The following is a 23,332-nucleotide window of genomic DNA, read 5'->3' as shown; positions in this document are numbered from 1 at the left end:
GAGTATAATGGCATTATTCAAAGGAATTTACAGAGCTTTATGTTTAAATTAAGTGGTTATAATTGGTAGAAATTATTTGTAAAACTATCTTTTATGAACACGTTATTTCGCACATAAAGCTTATCCTCATCTAAGTTCTCTAAACTTACTTGTTTATTATAAGTATGATATTATGTGCAAATTGGCTGAAGAATCTCATAAAAATTATAATTTTCTACAGAGCAATATTTGAAACCATACATTGAATGCTAGTAAAGCTGATTTTTTCAAAAGTTTTAATTTTAGAAGGCTGCAAAAGTATAGTAATGTCAATAGAAAAAATAAATCAAGGAATTCTATTGAAATGCCACAGTACCCAGAGTGATGATGCAGAGGGAATCCAAAATTTGCCATGTCAATAGATTTTTATATACACTCATTTTCTGCTTCCCTTTGCCAAGCCTAGCTCTCTAGCCACTAGAATATAACGCCTAACATTTTTGTTTTTTGAATTTTATGATTATTTAATAAACATATTTGTTGCACTCCCATTCCATAAATAATTTTTTTCGCTGATCCAGGTTTTAACTATGTAGGCATACAGTCATACCTAAAAATGACTATGTAGTATAAGCCTATTTCTGCACGAAGTATGGTCTGGTATATATAATCAATTACCTAATAGGAATCTGATATAAAGGAAAAAGTCCAACTTGCCCCAGCAGTGATGTTATTGAGGTCACCGTTTTGTCAGGGTTCATTTAACCTTGCATTATGAAATGCTTTGTTGTGAGCTTAGGAGTCCTTTTTAAATGGACAATTGTTCTACTCTTCCAATAAAAATAAAGTTTTTAATGGAAGAATTTAAAAATAATTTCATAATTGAATAAGGATAGATCCCATATCCTTAAGAAGTTTTGATAAGGAGAGCAGTATTTTACAACAATTCTCAACCATTACTATGCATATGGCACAATAGCATAAGTGCTTTAGAGCCATGAGTCACCAACGAGCATGCTCACTTCGATTATTATTATTATAAGGTAACCGGTTAAGGTAGGTTTTGGATGGACACAAATACCAAATAAATATTTTGTGACTCCTAACAAAAAACAATGCAGCAACCTACTCTACATAAAGTCCTACTTTACCTCTGTGTACTTCCTTCATCCTGTCCAACATCCGTATCCTGTTCCTGCCCTTTCCTTGTTTGCCTACCATTCTCCCCTCTGTTACAGTTTTCAGCATCTCACTGCCGATCAATGCACCCTTCATCCATTTTTCCTGCCGCCTTAGGATTTCTCCCAACAAACCCCTCTCCTCACCCACCATACCTAGTACTTCATTTGTTCTTTCGGTCCATTTCACCTTCTGTATTCTTCTCCACACCATGTTATCTACCTCCATGGTTTTATTTAATTTAAATTTCCTCAATGCCCTTTCTATCTTGTTTTGATGTATGCTTGGACCTAAACTATCTAAAATTGCTTATATCCTCCTATCCATGTCTATTCTTACTGACCTTATGTTATTACAATATTGTTCCCTTTACATTCTTTCCAAATCTCTCGAAACTGGTTCACTTAATAATACTCTTGATTTATCTTAGACTGTTTGCACGGAATTTCTATTATTGCCTCTTGCTAGCGCTTCCACATTTCTCCACAGTGCACTAATTTTACTGTTCCTCTGTGAACTTTCCCTATCCTTGCGCAGCATCTTCAAACACGCTTCATTTGCCCCTATTATCTCCCGTCTCAGTTAATCATTCAATTCTTGGAAATGTTCTCCACGTGAATCTGTGTTTTCAACCCTCAATTTCCTTCTCTCGTCTATATTTCTAATCATCTCGTCTGTAATCCATGGTTTTGTTGTCCTTTTCCTATTTACTAATCCTACAGCTTGGTTTAGAGCTTTCGAAATTTTTTTTGGAATGTTAAAGATAGCCAGTAATTTAAAAGGTTGCAAGCAAACTTTACTGAGCTCATTGGGAAGTCAGTGCGATAGTCATGGGCTGAGAATTGATGTAAGCAAAATAAATGTAAACGTTTCGAGGAGGGAAATTTAAGGGTAAAAATAGAAAAGAAACATAAAGAGCAGGTTGATCAGTTTATGCATATTGTGTCTTGTACCAATATGGTCAATGTAGTATGGAGATTAGAAGTAATACGTTGAACAAAGAAGCTTTCACAACAATGAGAGAATTGATGATAGGGATGTAAAGTAAGGATGTAAAGACAAGACTAGTGAAAGCTTTCGTATGGAGCACGTGGCTTTGTACCACTCGAAAACATGGCCTTTGAAGCAAGTTAATATATTTAAGATTTAAGGCTATTGAAGCTTGAGTGTGAATAAGGACGAAAAAAGTGAAATGGATAGAAAGGAAAGCAAACTAGGAAGTTTTAGGCATGTTTGTGGAAGAGAGATATTAACCACCAAAGGAGGCAGGAAAGATAGCTGCAGGGTGTTTTGGTTTGTAATGGTATGTTGAAGACTGATGTAGACGGAAGAACGTTAGGTAAACGATATATGGGTTATGTAATGTATTAAAACCTAGTTTAAACGGTATACTACGTGTTTACCTTAAACTACCAAATTATGATTATGTTTATATATACACACGCATATATATATATATATATATATATATATTATATATACATACATACATATATTATTATTATTGGGTAATCTACCGGTTAAGGTAGGTTTTTGGATGGACAGATCTACTAAATAAATATTTTGTGACTCCTAACAAAACACAATATCCGTCATCCAACTCTACATCAGGTCCCTCTATCTCTGAGTACTTTCTTCCTCCCTTCATCCCATCCAACAACCCTATCCTGTTCCTTCCCTTTCCTCGTTTGCCTAACATTCTCCCCTCTATTACAGTCTTCAACATCCCACTGCCGGTCTATACCCAATTCATCCATTTTTCCTGCCTCCATAGGATTTCTCCCAACAAACCCTTCTCTTCACCCTCCATACCAAGTACTTCCTCATTTGTTTTCTTCTCAGTCCATTTCACCTTCTCTATTCTTCTCCACACCCACATTCCAAAAGCCTCCAATCAACATCTATTCTCCTGCTGCAATGACCACGTTTCCAAGACATACATATCTACGCTCCATGCCAAAGTTTTTATGAGCCTTTTCTTAACATTCTTACTCAAAGTTCCTGTCAGCAACTCTGTCCTCCTTGTGAAAGCCTCTTTGTCTAGTGCATTTCTTCTCCTTACATCCCTGCTACTTAGGCTGTGTTGGTCCAAAACACTTCCTAGATATGTAAACTCTTCTATCTGCTCTATTTTTTCCCCTCCAATTTTAATGTTAAGCTTAGCCTTTTTCTTTTTGGAACATTGCATAACCTTTGTTTTATTAATATTGATTCTCATCCCATATCTATGACACTGAATTTCCAATTCACTCAGCAATGCTTGCAACCCCTTGACTGACTTATAAACTGAAGCTTGGTTATCAGCAAACGTACCTGATTTTACGAAAGCCCCTCAGGCTTTCATTCCTACCTCCAGTTCTTCCAATGCCTCTTTAATCATTTCCTCTACATATAAGTTGAACAGCACCGATGATAATGGGCAACCCTGCCTTACACCACTTCCTAACACCACTCATCTGGACTCTCCATTCCTCACTCGCACCTGAGCAGTCAGAGACATGTACAGATTGTGGATTAGCCTCCTGTCCCTCCAATCTATTCCTACTTTCTGCAATGTACTAATTAGTTTTTCCCAATTCACTCTATCAAACAACTTTTCGAAATCTATGAAACAGGCAAATACATCCTAATTGTATTCTATATTCCTCTTGATTAATGATCTCAGTACTGCAATGCATCACGCATACCTCTCTCCTTCCTGAACCAACTCATCATTCCCTAAGTAATCATTTTCCCTACTCTCTATCCTTTTGTTGATAATCCTGAGAACAACTTTAGCTGTGTGGGATTTCAAACTTATTGTTCTGTAGTTCTCAAAAGATGTAGCCTTTTGCTTTTTCGGAATAGGAACTAACACTGATCTCACAAAGTCTTCCGGCCAAATTCCTTCCCCATATTTACTACGAATCAGTCCATATAGAGTCTTCCTCCCTCATTTTCCTAAGCGTTTCACTAGTTCTGCAGGAATTAGTCTTCCCTCAAGGCCTTATTTGGTTTTTATCTCCCTTAATGCCCTTTCTATCTCATTGTCGAGTATGTCTGGACCTAAGCTATCTTCATCTACATCATGTGCCTTTTGTATGTCTAAATTTGTTGGCCTAAGTTCTTTACCATACAGTGCTTCTATTTATTCCTTCCATCTCTCTTGGATATTTACTGTATGAAATATTATCTTACCTGACTTATCTCTAACTGTTAGCATAGATCTTCCCTTCTTACTTCACAATAGTGTGGTATTTGTGCTGTTCTTAACCTTGTTGTATAGCACACCAATTTCACCCTTCCTCTGCAAACTTTCCATATCCTTGCACTGTGTCTTCCACCATGCTTCTTTTGCTTTATTTGCTGACCATCTTAATTTATTATTTAACTCTTTGTACTTCATTTCGCGTAACTCTGTGTTTATATTCTTCCCTCATCCATCTTTGTAATCATCTCATCTGTGATCCAAGGTTTCCTTGTCTTTTCCCATTAATGGCTCCTATAGTGTTAGTGTCTTTTGCAGCTTTCGATATCCCCATCTTGATACATGCCCATTTTTCTTCGATAGTACTCAGCTCTTCACCAGCATCTATGATTTTTTCTACAGCCTGCTGATACTCCTTCCTTCTTAGTCTCATTAATGCTTCTACATTCCATTTCCTAACCCCCTGCCTTATCTTTTTGAAATGGACACTACACTTCATAACAACTAAATTGGGGGTCAGAGTCCGCATCAGCTCCCGGGAAGCTGTGAGAATTGATCACCCTGTTCCTAAATCTGTGCATTAGGCAAATATAATCTAACTAATACCTTTCTGAGTCACCTGGCATTTTCCATGTAAACCTACGACTTTTTTGGTGTCTAATCCAACTGTTGGTGATGACTATTCCCTGTCTACTGCAAAATTCAATGCTTTCTCCCCAAGGTCATTCTTTGTGCCTAAACTGTAGTCCACCACCACATCATCTCGTCCTTCGCCTACCATCGCATTCCAATCCATTATCAATACAATCAAATGATTCCCTGCTGAAACACACGTGATTATGTCCTCTTAACTGATGGTATATCCTATCCACTTCTTCCTCCTTATGATTGATTGGTGGCATGTATACCTGAACAATGACCAAGTTCGTCAGTTCTGCTTTTATCTCTGCTAGTAAAATTCCACCCGTGCTTGTTCTATGTTTTACTACCCTTCTTCCTACCTCTTTTTTCAATATTATGGCAACCCCTCGTTGGCTCTTGTCCCTGCCGCTTTATATTATTCTATAACTCTCACTCCAGTAATCCCTGCTATCCTTCCATATCACCTCACATAAACCTAAAATATCTATATTTCCACTTTCCATCTCTCCCTTAATATTCTCTTATTTTTCTGTCCTCAACATCGTCCTAACATTCCAAGTTCCTATTCCAACTGATTTGGTCTTTTCCTCCTGTGTGTTCTAGCCTGCTGCTATCGCTTTTCCCTTGCAAGGGTTTCGTGGGATGATGACCATAGAAGACTTGCCTCTCTCACTACCGGACATGACACACAGCTGATTGGGCTTAGTCCCGTAGTTACCAGGACTAATATTCTCTACTGTCCATCATTATGCTCTTGGGAATGATAATTGAGGTGGTTTCCCGTTGCCTCCCTCAGTAGTGTTTTTAACATGACACCATCACTAAATGGCTGCCCCATTAGGGTCAGATGCCTTTTCGATCTCCTCACTAAGGAAGAGACGCTGCATGGACTACCTTTCATCTGGCTCCTAACCTTTGACCTATCCAGCATGGGTGACCCTACCAGGAGCAATTATCATTACTTCCGCCAGCATAGCTCTAAGGGTCATCGGGATGCACAAGCCCTTCCACCACATCAAGATTGTAGTCCATGGGAGGGTCATTAAGCTTATATAATACATAAAAAAACATTTTTGACCATGAGCCGTCAACCCTTATGATTATTCTTTATGTGCAAACATTTCCAACAATTGTAGTTTTGCCTTGAGGACATATACTACCTTGATCAAAAAGTTCCCGGAATAACCACCGTGTGGCGCTCCCATCGTTCCGATTTGAGTTCTGTTTTTTTTGTTAAATTGGTACATCTGTTGTTGATATTCCCTTTAAATCTTAGTGTCATAACTTGACATTTGCAAAAGTTACGTAGCCAAGAGTACATCTATCTCTGTGTGTGTTGGCGATTTTTTACAATTTCAGAAATGGATTTAAATTTGCAACAACGAACTTGTATTAAATTTTGCGTAAAAAACGGATTTAGTGGCGCACGGACGTTGGAAATGTTGGAAAAGTGTTTCGGCAACGATTCTCTAAAAAAAACGGTCGTTTACCAGTGGCACGAGCGGTTCAGAAGTGGTCGTGAGTCAATCGAAGATGATGAACGCAGTGGCAGACCATCGACATCGAAAGTCGGTGAAAAAATTGATAAAGTAAAAGAAATGTTGGTCAATAACCGCAAATTAACCATCAGAGAAATAGCGGAGGACTTGAACATTGCCTATGGATCCGCCCAAGACATTGTGGTTAATGATTTGGGTTTCCGTCGTGTAGCAGCAAAGTTGGTGCCAAAAGACCTCAATTTCATGCAAAAAAGAGACCGTGTTGACGTCGCAAAAGACATGATTTGCGAGGCTGAATCCGATCCCACATTCATCAAAAGGATCATTACTGGAGACGAGACGTGGGTTTATGAGTACGACACGCAATCCAGACATCAGGCAAGTGAATGGCGTTCACCAAATGAGCCGAGACCAAAAAAACCACGTCGTTTTCAGTCAAAAAAGAAGGCAATGCTGACGGTTTTCATGGATTACAACGGTGTAGTGCATCATGAATTTTTGCCAGAAGGCCAGACAGTAAACAAAGAGTATTATTTGGGCGTTATGAGACGTTTGCGTGAAGCAATTCGCCGAAAGAGACCAGAAATGTGGGCAGAAAACTCGTGGATTTTGCACCATGATAACGCACCGTCGCACAGTGCTATCATTATTCGTAATTTTTTGACGAAAAATGCAACAAATACCATTCAACAGCCACCGAATTCACCTGATTTGGCTCCCTGTGACTTCTTTCTGTTCAATCGAGTTAAAAAACCATTACGGGGAACGCGTTTTAGCAGCCGAGAGGAAGTAATGGAAAAATCGCAGGAAGCACTGATGGACATACCGAAAACCGACCGTAACTTTTGCAAATGTCAAGTTATGACACTAAGATTTAAAGGGAATATCAACAACAGATGTACCAATTTAACAAACAAAACAGAACTCAAATCGGAACGATGGGAGCGCCACACGGTGGTTATTCCGGGAACTTTTTGATCAAGGTAGTATTTTACTAACTCGTTTATTTGCCAGTCCTTTCAACTGCATAAAACTATGATTATACAGCATAACTCCTTTTCCAGCAGATAATATCTCTCAGCATACATTATATCAAAATCTGGAGACCTAACAACCTCGTCATGGCATCAATTTTGTCTGTTTGCATTGTCCCTGTTTAGATAAGAGTACAAAGCACACACTTTTGAATTCAGCGATTGTTTCGAGCAGTGGCCTTTCATATTTTTATACATTCCATAGTGATAACCTTTCCAAAAAAAGCTTCACTCTGTACGCAAAAAAAGTGGTTACAGAATTTAAATATGAACATTTAAACGTTTACTTGTGGTTTGTGTGCCATCTGAAGTTCTCTATCTGCACATGTAATTTTTAATAAAAATAATATGGATTGTTCAATGGTTGTAAGATCTATACATCCAGAATCTTTAGAAATTAAACAAATTTTTGCTTTGTGTACATGTAATTTCCACAGGGAAGAATTATACATAAACTGTTAACCATATGACTTGGACCCAATAATACATTTACATTTAGACATTACAACAGCATTTACCTACATATTTCCAGTAAAATTTAGTACAGCTTCAATGTCATGATAGAAAATGCATTAAAATTACATCATGCATACATAGCAAATCTTGACTGATATGGACCCAATACATAATTCCAAGCTGAGCAGTCATACACAAGAGTTGGCCAGGGCAAGAGCAAGTAACAAGCTTTACCACAAATTTACAAACTTTTATTTATTTTTACCATAGTATAAATGTGACCGTTCAAGCAACCAAAGCCGTGACTCTAAAAAACAAAATCTAGTAAAAATGAAAAGTGAATGAAATGTTTCATGTTTTACAGAAATGGTTTCCATTGTGATAGATTAATAGTACCAGTTAACTCTAAAGCTAATATTTGAATTATTTAAGCACAAACATCTTTATCGTGGTAAATGTTTTATCCATGTGAGTTTAACCAAGTGTTCATAATAAAGTATAAAATGTGGTACCATCTTACAATATTACACAGTTACCTTATCACCTCAGTTAGAACACGCAAGTGCTGAAACTCAATAACTCCTCTGTACTTTTTATTTCTTGGGCATCAAATACCACCACCATTAAGAGATTCCACCTCATCACCATATCCAAAAATACAGCATACCACCACATCCCAAATTATGGTGTCAAATCCATAATCCTTCAACACCTTTCATATTGCAAAATGTTTAAATATTCTGAGTTATGATGTAGCCATCATAAAAGCAATTTGGAATTCTATTGGCAAATTTAAGTAGGCATTTATTCAACTATTCAAAATACCCTAAACTACCACATTAATTTTATAAATTCTTGGTCATATTGCACATGCAAAACTGACTAGGCACAAAAAACTTAATCAACATGGACGAATTCATAAGATTTCCCTGTATTGTTCATTTTTTGACCCATTTCCAAAATACATAGCAATTCACACAATTAAGCTTTATAAATAATATGGCATAGTTTATATACTAGTGGAGAATGAAGAAGCTCAGGAAAGATCTGAAAATAATGATCACTTTGCTATGTTTAGCATAATCAGGAATTGCATTACACACTCTTACTTTCACTCAAGAGAAACCCCATTCAGCCATGCACTTACTGAATATTTCAAGTGCATTATTCTTTAGGTTACCACCTCCTCTTCACTGATCATCCAAATAAAGTTGGCAAGATCTCAATTTATCTTTTACAAATTCCAATACCCAATTATAATACCTTTGAAGAATATTGTTGACCATCATAAATTGAAAAATATAAATGCCTTAAGGGCTGTCTCTGGTCAAATGGAATTTCTAGAATCTTTCTCATAATTCTATTGTTCCTAAATCACATTTAAATTGGAATGTCAAAGAAATTTGAAACTTCCACTGCATTTCTGTCCAAGAAATCTTTAGCATAACTAGTAAATTTTATAGAAACCGGTTAGTCATTTAAAATCCAGGGGCAACTATGTTCAAAAAACATGAACAGATATGAAAGTACATGTATGTTTTTGCCAGATGATTCTGAAGTAAATTGTTTCAATTTTGTGTGATATGGAATTAACAGAGTACTCAAAAAGCAAGTATTCTTTGCAAAGCCATAGATCTTATACCTTGAAAAGGATCTCTAAGCATGACTAGCTTGGCAGTTAGTAGAAAGTGCCCATATCATTACTTCTACTTAGCACACTTCAGTCGATTAGCCTGGCAGTGGTAATGCATTTGCTCCACAATTCCATTTTTCATCTACCAGCTTTTTATCAAAATATATCCATACAGAACCTATTTACATATCAATAAATAGGTGAGTTAAATCACATCTTTTTCTCGAAAACCAACAAGCATATGGCCACAAGATATGTGATACCATTCATGCAACTATCCTTACAACCTTCATTTAAAATGCATATCCAAAAGTTTAGATCTGACCATATTTTATAAAAAAATACAGTCCTAAGCATTCTGAGCAAATAAATATAGCGTATATCAAGCTTGAGATGAAATTTCAGGATAAAAATTGAAAAATTAGTTATTATTATTTTCCTGCACAATCTATTGTCATTAGTTACGCAATTCATGTGAAAGCAAGTACAGACACAATGAGAGCAAGAGTAAAAACCGATAGATAAAATTCTGAACAAACAATCTAATATTTGACAATATCTCAGGTAGTATGCTTAGGTCAATCTACTGATCATATTTATTCAAGCAACAGCCTTATTGAAATAGATGATCATGCACATTCTCATGCAAAAGCCTGGCTTTTCAGATCTGTATGTAAGAAATACTACTTGGCCTAAGAATGGATGCTTGCCAAAGCATTATTCATAACAGCAAGGAAGAAAAAGGTGGAATAATTCTTAAAAAGTTTAATAATTATATATAATTAATATATATTATCATAAGCTGAGTAGATATATCCTTAAGCATTCAGTGAAAATAAATATAAGTACAATTTCCTGAGACATAAATACAATCCAGAAAGTTCAATATACATAACACATTTCAGAGCTTGAAAAAGAACAAAAGCCCCTATGCATGTATTGATTCTGAATTGCACTTGATAAAAGTATCGAGACTTTCATAGCACAGCCAAAAATGTTTGAGACACATTTGAAAAATACAATTATTCTTTAATGGAATGGCTGAAGGTGATTGATATTTTTAAGTGATTTGTAAATCATAAACTTTTTCAAATGTTTCAGTACGTTCAGTTCTTTGCTTTAACTAACTTTTTTGTGATTAATAAGTTGCTACTTAACACATCATACTCAAGCAATTTGAGGTCACAGATGATGTGCCCTTTAAAAGACGCAAAATAAGATCCCTATTCAATAAATTAACAAATGGGAATGTAATCAAAATACATAAAAAGACAAGAAACACAAATTAATGGAATTCAATGAAAATGAGGATATCAAGTTGAGAAAAAATGTAATATTTTTCCAAAAGAAAAAATGCTTTTCTAACCCAACAAATGACTTTAGATGGGCATAGCCTCAGAATTCCTGAGTTTGGCCTGTACTCCTATTGATTGCCTAAGTATGTATGCATACCTAAAATAAAAGCATGTTGAGCTCATGGTGTTGGATTAGAAAAAATAATGAATTTTGATGATGATATGTCAAATACGAAAACGATAATTTAAAGTAAAGTAAATTACATAAAAAAATATTGAATAATAAATAAACAAGTAACATTAACAAAAATAAATCTCTTTAACAAAATATCAATGAAGTCAACTTGAAACTCGAAGTTTAAATCTGCATTACCTTCGTTATCATCTTTCCCTTCAAAACTCACCCAGATGTAAACGCAACTACAAATCAAAAGAAAATCTCATTTGAACCATGTTGGTAAACAGGCTGAACTGGAATTTTTGGCTCAGATATTGTCTCCAAGCATAGAGTAATACATGGACATATAGCACATAACATTAATGATATAGTGTGCAATTTGAGCAAGCACATCCATAAAGGAAGTCAGCTGCTAATTTGAGATGGGGGATCCAAAAATTCCGCAGATGTAGATTCTAATCCTGAACCACCATCTACCGGACTAGATGATGATGCTCCCTTTATCACTGGCAAAGCATCTTCCCAGGCACTGAGAAACTAAAAATAAAAGTTAGAAACAGCACTAAATGTAGAGGATATGAGTCTAAATAATCACTTGCAAACAAGGCTTGTATTATGCATTAGTACATTATTTTATGACAGAAACATTATTAAAATATAATTTCTGCATTTTTCATAAAAACCTCTTTCCTAATGCTTACTTTATTTGATGAAAATTCTTCCCAATGCACCACTAATAAATTAAGAAATAGAATAGCTAATGATTAATTACTGATACCACGCAGTTTCTGCATCAAACAACATATATTTTGGATCTACATTTTAGTCTAGCATTTCAATAATTTTACATCACTTTTTAAATTATTAAACTAGGTATTTCGTAATTCATTCTTTTCAGTGCAAGTGATTTATGTATTTAGCATTGTTACTTAGAAATTCAGGCAATATGACTATAATTACCACCACTTTATAAGGGCCATCACATTTTTCAATAATCCAAAAATTTCCACTCCCCAGTGAAGTTTATATGAAGTTGAAATAAGCTTTTTGATCATATGAATAAATAGTTAGCATAAAATGTGGGCAAAAAGCTAGATTAAGATTCATTTCAGTGGCATACTGTTAAGTAAATTTCATTTTAAATGGATTGTCATGACAAAAAACACATAAGAAATTTGATCACTCAAACTATAAAAATTATGTCAAGGCTTCAATAAATGTACAAAGAAAGGCAGAGTGTGGACCAAAACTTATTCTTTGAAATGGTGAAATTTTGAATTTATGATTCAGTTAATAACATATTATTTATAAAAACATAGTAAGTAATCAAATGCACTTTTCAAGTCATAGCAAATGACACACCTTCAACTTGTGACAAGTGACACAACCACAATAAACTTGAGGAAAGTACATAGTTCTTATTTTAATTATAGATGCCAATATAAATACTACACGTAAATGCCATTTACATGTAGCGACACTTAATTCAATTAGGTTTTCAAGTTGAAATATTATTATTCGCCCATCTCAACTTATTTTCCTTTGATATCCTTGCTTCAATATTCATTTCTTTACTTCCATTGCTTTTAATTTACTTCCATTTGCTCCACATTTAAACTTGTGAACTCTACATTAGTAACATACATTTAAATAACTTTTCTTGCCTCCCAATGGAATCAAAATTAAATTATTTCAAAACAAATAAATACATATCATTTATAATATTTACCTCTTGATATAGTTGCATTTGCTGCTTAGCCAAGCCAATAAATAGTTGTTTAAGATCATCTTTCTTTTCTAGATGCCAGCGCTCTAGATCTGCCCTCAAGTTTTCATTAGCACATTCCATTTTATCTTGATAATCCTATCAGAGAATTGTATTCAATTACAACAAATCATAGCAAAAACAAGAGCATCAGTCAAAAGTCAGGCCACAACTGACAGCAATGTGCAGTGTTTTAGAACCTAATAACCACCTGCTTCATTGCCAAAAATTTATGTAAGCATATTCTTCAGAAGTCCTGATATGTAAAAATGTAAGAGACAGAAGACACACATAATTATTACTATTTGGTAGTCTATTGTCTAAGGAAGATTTTGGATTAGATAGACTTCACATAATCATGTTTCTAAGAATATGGAATATAATAGAGAATTGCTCCAAGGATAGATCTTATACACACCTCAACCTGCTGCACTAATTCTGGAATGGTTGTGCTCAGACGACGAAGCTTCTCTTCTCTTGCTTCGCCAGCACTCTTCCAAAGTCCAGAACCTAGTTGAAATGGGGCACCAGCTCGAACCTGGGGAGCACAACCACCTTGGGCCTCACCCAAATCTCCACTCAAATCCCCCACCTGCTGCTGCAGCAGACCTCGTTCAGCTCTCTTCCTCTTTAGTTCATCCACATATGCCTCATATGTGGCCTGCACTGCATCTCTTCGAGCTAGGGCCTCTTTGACTGCCTACAAGCACAAAAATGTATGCATGAAAGTCCAGAAATGGAGAGGGAAAAAATGCATATTTTATGCTCATTGAGAGAAAAGGAACAGAAGTTTAAAGAAAAACACTTAAGAATCATGGATGGTAATATTTCTTAATATGAGACAAAAATTGTCAATCGATCTTTGGGAAAGGAATATTTTTATGACGGAACACCTTCCTCTTTTAACATGCAATTGAGTTTAACTGAATTTTCTAAGCATTAGTTTCATATGTTAATATGTTTCTATCGTCCAACACATCCATCAACCTTTATCCATTAAGTTTTAAAAATAGGAACTGCTTGAGCAATCATACCTCAATATATAACAGGTATTCCCTAAGGGGCCTCGCTACAAGTGTTGAATGGGCTGCAGTCGCTGAACGTTCAGCTTTTGCAGCCCTCTCAACAGCAGATGATACTGCTGATAATGCAACTCCAAGGCCACCGACTTTAGTCCCAGCCTCACCATGACTGCTATCAGGTTCTGCTTCAGATGCTGCCCAAAGGCTTAAAATGGGATGAAGCTGCTGCAATCCATTCAGGTGTTCTGCCCATGAGTATTTACAATATCAAGATGAAATGTGAGTTTTCTAACATGTGCAACAAAATAGTAATCATTAATTAATTAGCATTACTAATTGCAAATTGTGGAGAGCCACGGAGACCTTTAAAAATTTGAGACTCATTATGCAACTTAATGTTCTCAATGCATGAAGAGAACTTGCAGCATTTTCTCAAGATTGATCCATAAAATAGAATTTAATCTTTTCAATGAATCCTTCAGTTTCCCATAAGGCATTAGCCCTTCGGAAGCAAATGAAGTTTTTCCTATAAGGCATAAATTACATGCTAAATACTAAAATTGAATGGTACATTAATGGCTCAATCGGTCCTTTTATAAATTCTCATGAAGTAATTCTATTTCATAGATAGCCTCAATTAATACTTGAAATTAAAATTTCAACTTATGATAATTTCATAGAGCAATGCTTGCACGAGTTTACACTTACCTAACCTCTCCTTGTGGATTCGTGCTCCAACTTTGTCTACATTGGCTAGTTTATCTCCAAGACTGGCCACATATTCACTCACACGTTCAAACTCCGGAGGAGCCCTCTCTCGAGCCAAATATACATTTGCAAGATTATGAATGGAGTCAGAGAAGCGGCCCAGGAACCCTCCACCCCCAGACCCATCTTGCCGTTTTGTCTTTCTTATAATCGAAAATTCCTATCAGGAACAAATTTAAAAGAAAAAAATCATAACATAATATTAAATATCCTGGAAATTAAAAGTGAACTATCATCACAGACTCCATAATTCTTTTATACTTAATATGACATAACATATGACATAATTCTTTTATACTTAATATACTTAAATAAAGCAATGTCCCTACTAGGCCTTCTTTACCGCTTCACCGAAATTAAAGATCCCATTGCACTCCATTCATACTTCTCAATAATTGTCCTTCCCATCATATCATATTGCTCCCCCATTTGGTCCACCTCATCCCCAACTAACCTTAAATCCCTTGATTGCATCTCTAACTTCTTTGCCAAAATAGTCAAACACCGAGTCCCACATTACCCCAATATGTCCTCAAATGCTGTTCTGTCTTCCCTATCCATTTCTAGTCCCCATAGCTGCAGACTTAAAGCTGATATTAAACTCCTCTACAACACCATAAACTCGGCTGTTGACTGCCCTGAACTGCTATCTTTCTTCAACTTCAGGATACCAACCCGATCCACCCGCACCCACTCCCTACTCCATCTGCCTATTCCTAGAATATCTCTCACCAAGCGCTCACTGTTATTTCGCCTCTCCTCTCTTCTAAATTCACTCCCTCACACTGTCGACCCCTTTAACTTATCATGCAGCAACTTCACCACCCAAGCTTTATCCCACCTTTCAGTAAATTAAAATTTTCCCCTGTCCATGCTTGGTTCTCGTTGTTATTGTTATGCTGTTATTGTCTTTTGTCCTCTTTCATATTTGTTATATTTCTCACTGTAAAATGGCGCCACTGCAGTTAGTGAACAATGTTTTAAAATAAATAAATGACAGAAAAATTCAGTCAGTAACGTGAAAGATGGATTATTTTTATCATACCATCCATTTTCACAAAAAATTACAGTTAGATTGCACTGCTGAAATGCATAAAATTGTGTCATAAGGAATAACTTTAAGGGAAGATTTACTATTTCCATCCTCTGCCCACTATACACTTCTAGGTCTTTTATGTAAAGTAGGTTTGCATATTTTTTCATTTAATATGCATCAGCTGCAAGTACATGGATATACACACAATATACATAAAAAATCATAAACACAGTAATAAACCCTAAGGTCGGTTTGGTAGGTGATGGTAGAGTTCACCCAGTACTTGGCCAGACAGCATGTGAAATTCACAGATCAGGGTAGGAGGGCCAGTCCCTTTCCCTGTCCCAGCTTTGTTTTCCTAGGAAGACCTGGTACCCAAAAAATCACAAAGCTTGGGTGGAGCTGGAGGTGACCAGAGAGGCTTGCACAGGAATCAAACCCGGACCATAGTCCAACCCTGGACTACTATGACCCCCATAATATTCATAAATTTACATAAATATGGGATAAATATTTTGCCTATTAATGCATATTATGTACATTTATATTTCTTTTCTAATTGTATTTAGAGAAGGTCTATTTTACAGAATGTTGCCTTAATGATAAATAATATTTATTTATAAACAGCAAACAAGGGTAGGTTGAAGAAAGAATATTGTTAGAATTTTCCATGTAAGTACATGGAATCCATGTAAGTACACACCACCATACATAGCATGATGATATAAAGCCAAAATGCAAGTATGTCCATATATGAAAAACATAATAATCTCTTGGTGCATCTACAGTAAATGTGGAAGTGTGGCACAATGGGTTGAGAGTGGTGCAATCTGCGGAGGTTTGCACATGCAGCAGGAATTTGGAACCATTGAGAGAGATAAGAGGAGTCGGGTAGCAAGATGTTTGGGTAAAGAGAAACTGTTCTTTTTGTGTGAGGGACACATTGCGAAAGGATGCAGGAAACGTTTTCATTTGGCAGTTTCTCCTCTGTCGATGCAATTTTCCAAGGTTAGAGCTGATAACACTGATACACATGCAATGCAATGGCCACCACATCTCCCTCACTTTCTCTCCTATTCCCATTTCTAGTCTCGCCTCCTTTGCTCTACGCCAAGAAATCTTTCCCCCACTGCCTCCCATACCTCTTTCCACTTGAGCACACTCACTTGACCATGGGCAGTACTTCATCACCATTGTCTTCCCCAATATCAAGTTCTCACTTCGGTTGATGGTCACCTAGTTGACCAAAATATTAGTCATAGAGTGCCACAAAAAATCAATATCGCCTATAGAATAGCCACCTTATAAACTTGCATGCAATAGTTCATGCCCTCTTCATTTTAACATTGGCAATGGACGAATGCATTACACTCAATAACAGAGGGATGTCACATAAATTATTTCTAACATGAAAATGTACATATATTACTGGAATTGCAATGACTAACGTTTGCAGCAATGTAAATGATGCAAAAATTACAAACAATAGAATAAGGATGTTTCTCATGAAAAAATACTGAAACGACAAAACTAAGGAATCAGGGTGAGGAAGTAAGCAAACTTAACACAATGTTGAGAGAAGGGGTAACTTGATAGTTTACTCAATGGCCTTGGCTAAGAAGTGATGGCCCCAAAGACCTTATCTTTGGCTAAAGAAGAACAAGAAGGGTGTGTCAAAAGAATGACCCAATTTCCCAAGTGCCTTTTATGTAGGCCTGAGATAAAAAGAGGAATGTGTACCTGGTACACAGATCTATAACCTGAGTACCTGTGCTGCAATATACATGTATTTAGATTGACTACAGTGATAACAGCACCATTGCTACCCACTAATGCCATGATGATACAGGGTGTGGTTATAAAGTCAGTCTTAGACTCTTCATGTATCATTATGATTACAGGTAGAAAAGGATGTGAAAAACTGGTTCAAAACCAAGCGTCAAAATAAAACACAAAGGATGGATCAACTCCCCATTAGCATCTTAAGACAGTATTTGATCTAAAATGAATTTCATGTAATAAGATTCATGGTAAGAGTTTCTACCAGTTATTAGAAGTTGGAACTCAATCCAATTATTTTGGCAAATTGGAGAATCCCAATCTTTGCCCAATGGTTGTTTTAGTCAGTCAATTTGTTTCCTCATGATGCTACAGTGGAAAATGGTGCTTCCTGACCACCTCAAAATGTGGTTCAAGACTCGAAGCATATTGGACTAACAACAAGTTGCTATATGGGGCAGCTTCTTCGTCCATAATGCATATAAACAGTCAGCGTGCAAGATGCAAAATTTCCCTGTTAGAAATCCGTTAGATAGCCATTCCTGACATTCTGTTCTTTTGTGAACACTGGGAACTGGTTAGCAAGCAAGGAATTGGCCTCTTCTTGACTTACTATACATAAAATTTTGGATGTATTCTGTCACGTGCAGTTGAATCAAGCACGATTTCAAGAAAATAGGTACGTTTTTATTTTTTCTTTCACCATATATAAAGAAAATAGTCCACTGGCAATGATGACAAGGCATCAATACACTAAAAACATCATTGAGGGTCTAGAGATGGAATGCTTTGGTGAGACGAAGTTTTACATATCTCCTCATGTGGGTAGATAAAATGCTGGACTGGAGCAACTCACAGGTATAAAGGTAAAGAATTATGTAGCTTGTTGTGGAATAAATGGCCGGGAGAGAAAAAAGTCATGACCATTGTGCATACATTGTAAAAAAAATGCGTGCAAAGCATTTGTTTAGTCAGCCATATATGTTAGATGAACGATCCGCCAACACCTGTAAGGACAGACTTTTCAACAAAATGTGACTTTGCAGAGGCAGACAGAAAGTTATACCACTGAAAAGTAATTATTTTTGTCATAATTTTTTCCATATGTCTTTTTAGTTAATTTTGTTATGAAAAAAGTGTTTTCAAAAAAATGTTACTAAAAATGTAAAACTATTGCTTATTAAAATCAAATTTTTATTGCTAAAAAAATTGTTCCTACTTTGTAGACTAAAACAATTATAATTCTTTTGTAATAAGCTGTACTTTTAATTTTTAAATGTTACATAATTCAGTAACTATACAATAAAAACCTGCACGTTGATATCTTTAAAAATGTCTTCAAAATATTTTTTTCCCTCAGATAATAAATTTGACTAAAATTGCCCTCGGCACTTTTCGCTAGTAATGCTGGCAGAATGCAGCACTTAAGAGGGGTAAAGATTTGATTCTCATTATGTCTATTATATTAAGGCGAATAAAGCTTCAATAAAGCGTTTCCCTTGGCTGGGTAATTCCCACAAAAACAATGCTTATTTCACTGTACCCTTTTATTTTTAGGGTAAATATGATAGGCAATTGAGGAAAAACATTTTTACAAATGCATATTAGGTAAAATTATTAGTAACATTGCTTGTTTAAATTTGTTCACAGTGATTATTTGTTCTTTTTACCATGGTTGACATCTCTGTGTCTCTCATAACATCCAATTGAGTGCGATAGTCTTAACTAGGTGCATGCAAACCTACATTGGTCAGAAATATCTTTTCACCATTCACAATTCATGTTACAGCCAAAATATTAATATCATTGGAAAGGAAATTTGATTGTATATATGAATACCTTTTCATATCCCTGAAATCACAAATATATGATGGAAAAATAAGAACTTTCTGAGGATTTCTGTATCTATCCTAAAAGAGGGGTGGTGTTGGCACTGGGCTACTAACAGGAGGGCCCAGAAATGATTCCTGTTGATGCCTCTGGGCACCCTCAGCTTCGTCCAAGCTGTAAGATTTTTCAGGAAGAAGATCTTTCCGAGGAATCACAGGCAGTACAGGGGAAGGAACAGTCCTCCCTATTCTGATGTGAAAATTTCTCATGCACATGGACTCAGTACGAGGTGATCTCTACCTATCAAATCCACCAATCCAAATCAATTTTTTTATTGACATAACTGTGTAACTACTGAGCTATTTCAACAAGTATCATAGAGAGGAAATGTGTTTAAAATTGCAAAATCTACCACCTCTCATTCTATTTGCCATCTCTTTTTCAACAATCTGTACATAGGTTGAATGGGAAGGTTTTGAAGCAAACTAAGCTATGCAAAGAATTAGTGAGCTCCTACAAGGACAAAGTTTGCTGGCAAGATAGGGGTTGGGAGTTTTCATGTAACCATTCACAAGAATAGGATATACTATCATGGCATTATTCATTAATTTAACAGGCATTAAGCATTATATCAATTACTACCACATTATTTTTCACTAGACCGACATATATAAAAGCACACTGGAGAACCAAATGAATCACCCAGAATGCATTAAAGAAAACAAACATATTATTGAACTCATTAAAAATCAGTTTCTCTTTAAAATCAGTCCTATGAATAGATTCATATTATAAAGTAAGGACTAACAGTATTGGTCATTAAAAGTTATACTGCTTTTGGTAAAAATAGTGATGTGCTTGGCAGCCATAATATTGGGCATTTTCATGAAACCAGCCTATTTCTGTAAGGATTACTCCCACCTGAATCTCATGAGGTAACATTTAAGCTAATCATTAACAGTATGGAAAATCTAAACTCTGATGGAAAAAGTTGGCTAATTCCTAAGTTATCCATTAAAAATTGATTAAGTTTTGTTTGTTTGTTCAAACTATTATTTGATATGCTAAAGGAAAAAACACTGCAGGCATACCTCTAATTAATAATCACCAATTTGGAATAGTCACTTCGAATTTTTAATTACTGAATGATAAGGCATCCCACTTATGAAAGTGATAAACCAACAACCACAAACAAATGATAAATATTGTCTGAAGGGACTCACTGAGGGCTTGGCAGTCAAGAAAGAGCGAACTGAATGATGGCAGCTTAGAACAGGATGATCTGCTACTCTATTCAGGAATCGATGAAGCAATGCCATTCTTGCAAAAACAAAATCCCTGGAGTAGCGATCCAACTGTCCAAGGAGTGAATGCTTTTCAGGAAGCGGCTGCAAATGATCCAAAAACAAACAAATCAATACATAAAAGTTAAACTAAAAACACACGTACCAAATCATGAAAGACTTTTTTTGAATGAGTCTCAATAAGATGACAATAATTTAACTGATCAGATGCTCAATTTTTATGGCAAATAATATTTAAAATCATGAAAATAACTACATATATTAGTAAATAATTCCTTCAATGGATAGAGTCATTTACAAGAGATCAAAGCCCACAATTTCCTAATTTTCCATCCAAAAAAAACCTCACCGGAATCAAATGCGTAGGAAAATCTTCCACTAGTTTTTGTCTCAGCCAAACGAAGTCATTGTAGCGTCTCCTCACTATATATTCAGTTTCTTCATACTCTGCACGGGATGTCTGTAAGACAAAATAATTTCTTAATATAGCATGAAGTTACTTGTTCCACAATCTATTATGTAAATCCCCAAAATATGAGGGTTTTCAATTGTACAAACAAGAGATTTCATTGTGATCAACACACATGTACAATAACAAATACATGGATACAATCATTTTCCTTAACAGAATTTCACGACAGGGAGAAAGGGAATCCATGTTTGTGCTCAATTATGATGTAGGTAGAGATACAAAATTTAACTGAGAAATATGACAAAATTGGTGGAGGCATAATTTAGGTCTGGATATATACATCATTTTTTCATTCATTATTTTACTGAGGAAATCACAAATTATACCTTTAGATTTTTCAGTTTTTATCCTATAATAATGGCAGAATTATTTTAATTTAGAAGTTCACCATTACAAACTACTACTAGGAAATAAAAACATGGGACAGCAATCTCACCAACATTTTCAAGATGGTCAATTTGATCAGCAATACTACTATGTATTCAGGCAATATAACAGGTATAAGGCTTTTCATCAATCAATTTCTATGCAACGCTTCTACCAATAGAAAAACATATTTTTTTGTAATCAGTTATACTGCTGATGGTCGAATAGCTGTTTCAAATATTAGAACTAGCAATGACAAAGAAAAATATACTGATAATACCCAATGACTGGATCCCTAATCTATTAGCAGGCTTGCTCAACACTACCTATTCCTTCAACCATTTTTACTGGAAACATAATTTTTATAATAAGATTCAAATTTTTTTTTGGCAACTACCTCAGCTAAACAATTGAGTTCTTTAGTATTATGATATTTTTAAACTAAGTATTGTCACAAAAACTAATTCCAAGCATGAGTGGGAGAAAAAGGAAGGTAAGAGTATCCTTTTACAATGACAACAGAAAAGAGGAGGGTGTGACATGTTTGCACCTAAATCATTTATCACTTTATCTACTTTAAGAAGATGCACATTGAAATTTTTTTCCCGTTTCATGACACAAAATAGCACACAGCATGTGGATGGCCAGAATCTGTTAGTGTGTTAGCAGGATATATGGTCATTCAAGGGGTGACAGTAGTAGCTAGTAGGTTTCTACTGCCCCATCACCTTCCAACCATTATCAATCCATTTATTGGACAGCCAAAACTTCCATTGTGCGAGCTGACCTAAGACATTTCTGAACATTCAGCACATATATAAATTGCTAGAAGCCAACATCCGCTCTCCAATTTTCTGGGGACTCTTCTCTTATGGCTTTTCATGAGAATAATTATCATTTTTAAGGTTGAATGAAAGAGTGTTTTGATCATCCCCCAAATACATATCGTGCAACCTTCCCTCTTAGATTGGATCAGGAAACACCAAGAGTAGGCCTGGCCACTGAATGTATTCATATTGCTGGAAATTAATCCTTTTAATTCTAAAATTTTCTTTCTAACTTTCCTTCCTTTACTTATTGTGACAGCAAATGATACTGCAGCCTCAAAATTGGTACACGAATGGAAGCAAAGGTCTCTCGGGGCTTTATAGCAAATGAAATTATGATATTATATTGCCAGATATATATACAGTAGTCAAACATATAGACTAACCGGTCAACTATCATAATGAACGAAATATTTAGCTCTTCCCTCGACGCAGACAATACCTTAAAAGATAAATTGGAATTCCCAGTTAATTGTGTACGAACATGTAAACACCATTCATAAAATCGGATACTTCCTCGCTTTCTAAGAACACATCATCATGAACTGCCCAGTGCGTGAATTTTCACAGGATAAAAACACTAAAAAATATATTATAAATTATATAAATTGAAATAAAAAATAGGGTGTCTGCCTGCCAAATACACTTACTCTGGTGGTAATTCGGAATGTTATGAAGGTTTCTAGAGTGTTGAGATGTTTTTGTGGGTTATCCACCCTAACTTGTAAATCTCTCGTATCTATGCCAAATTCTGATCCTTCTTGATCGGGCAATGTTGAAAAACTCTCTATCGAAGGTGAGGCCACCTAAAAACATTTTTAAAAATACAAACAGCATTATGCTCATTTATATAAATCGTTGAATCCCATTTATTAAATTGATGTTTTAATATTCAAAACAAAATTCCAAGATATACTCACAACGGATCCTTCAACAGAATTACTCCAACGGGAAATTGTATCATTATCTCCACTATTTTGACTCAAAAGAGGGGAAGGTTTAATTTCTGCGGAAACTTCCAATACAGCTGTCTCCCCGTCATCCGCCATTCTTATTCAATAGTTATGCACTAACGTCCTTC

The 23,332-nt window shown here is 35.6% G+C and overlaps 1 protein-coding gene across 1 annotated transcript; it reads right to left on the bottom strand.

Moving 5' to 3' along the window:
* Positions 1-7,942: 7,942 nt before the first annotated feature.
* On the bottom strand, positions 7,943-23,300 carry LOC139691069 (sorting nexin-7-like). Its single transcript, XM_071588801.1, has 9 exons — positions 23,172-23,300; positions 22,902-23,057; positions 20,936-21,046; positions 20,506-20,670; positions 14,578-14,797; positions 13,882-14,114; positions 13,266-13,547; positions 12,812-12,946; positions 7,943-11,619 (listed from the first exon to the last, which is right to left on the bottom strand). Exons 1-9 carry the CDS (start codon positions 23,298-23,300, stop codon positions 11,488-11,490), a joined length of 1,563 nt encoding a protein of 520 aa, XP_071444902.1. The 3' UTR covers positions 7,943-11,487.
* Positions 23,301-23,332: the final 32 nt, after the last annotated feature.

Source organism: Hetaerina americana, unplaced genomic scaffold, assembly GCF_022747635.1.
Source record: "Hetaerina americana unplaced genomic scaffold, ioHetAmer1.1.p SCAF_3, whole genome shotgun sequence".
NCBI classification, from domain to species: domain Eukaryota; kingdom Metazoa; phylum Arthropoda; class Insecta; order Odonata; family Calopterygidae; genus Hetaerina; species Hetaerina americana.
Note: the sequence above shows the minus strand (reverse complement) of the source record. Positions and strands in the feature narration are given on the sequence as shown.

Coding starts and splice junctions, on each gene's coding strand:
- LOC139691069 (XM_071588801.1), bottom strand. CDS start 23,300: ATGGCGGATGACGGGGAGACAGCTGTATTGGAAGTTTCCGCAGAAATT. Junction 21,047..22,901: donor CATTCCGAATTACCACCAGA/GTAAGTGTATTT, acceptor TTTGTCTTACAG/ACATCCCGTGCAGAGTATGA. Junction 13,548..13,881: donor AATACCTGTTATATATTGAG/GTATGATTGCTC, acceptor TTGTGCTTGTAG/GCAGTCAAAGAGGCCCTAGC.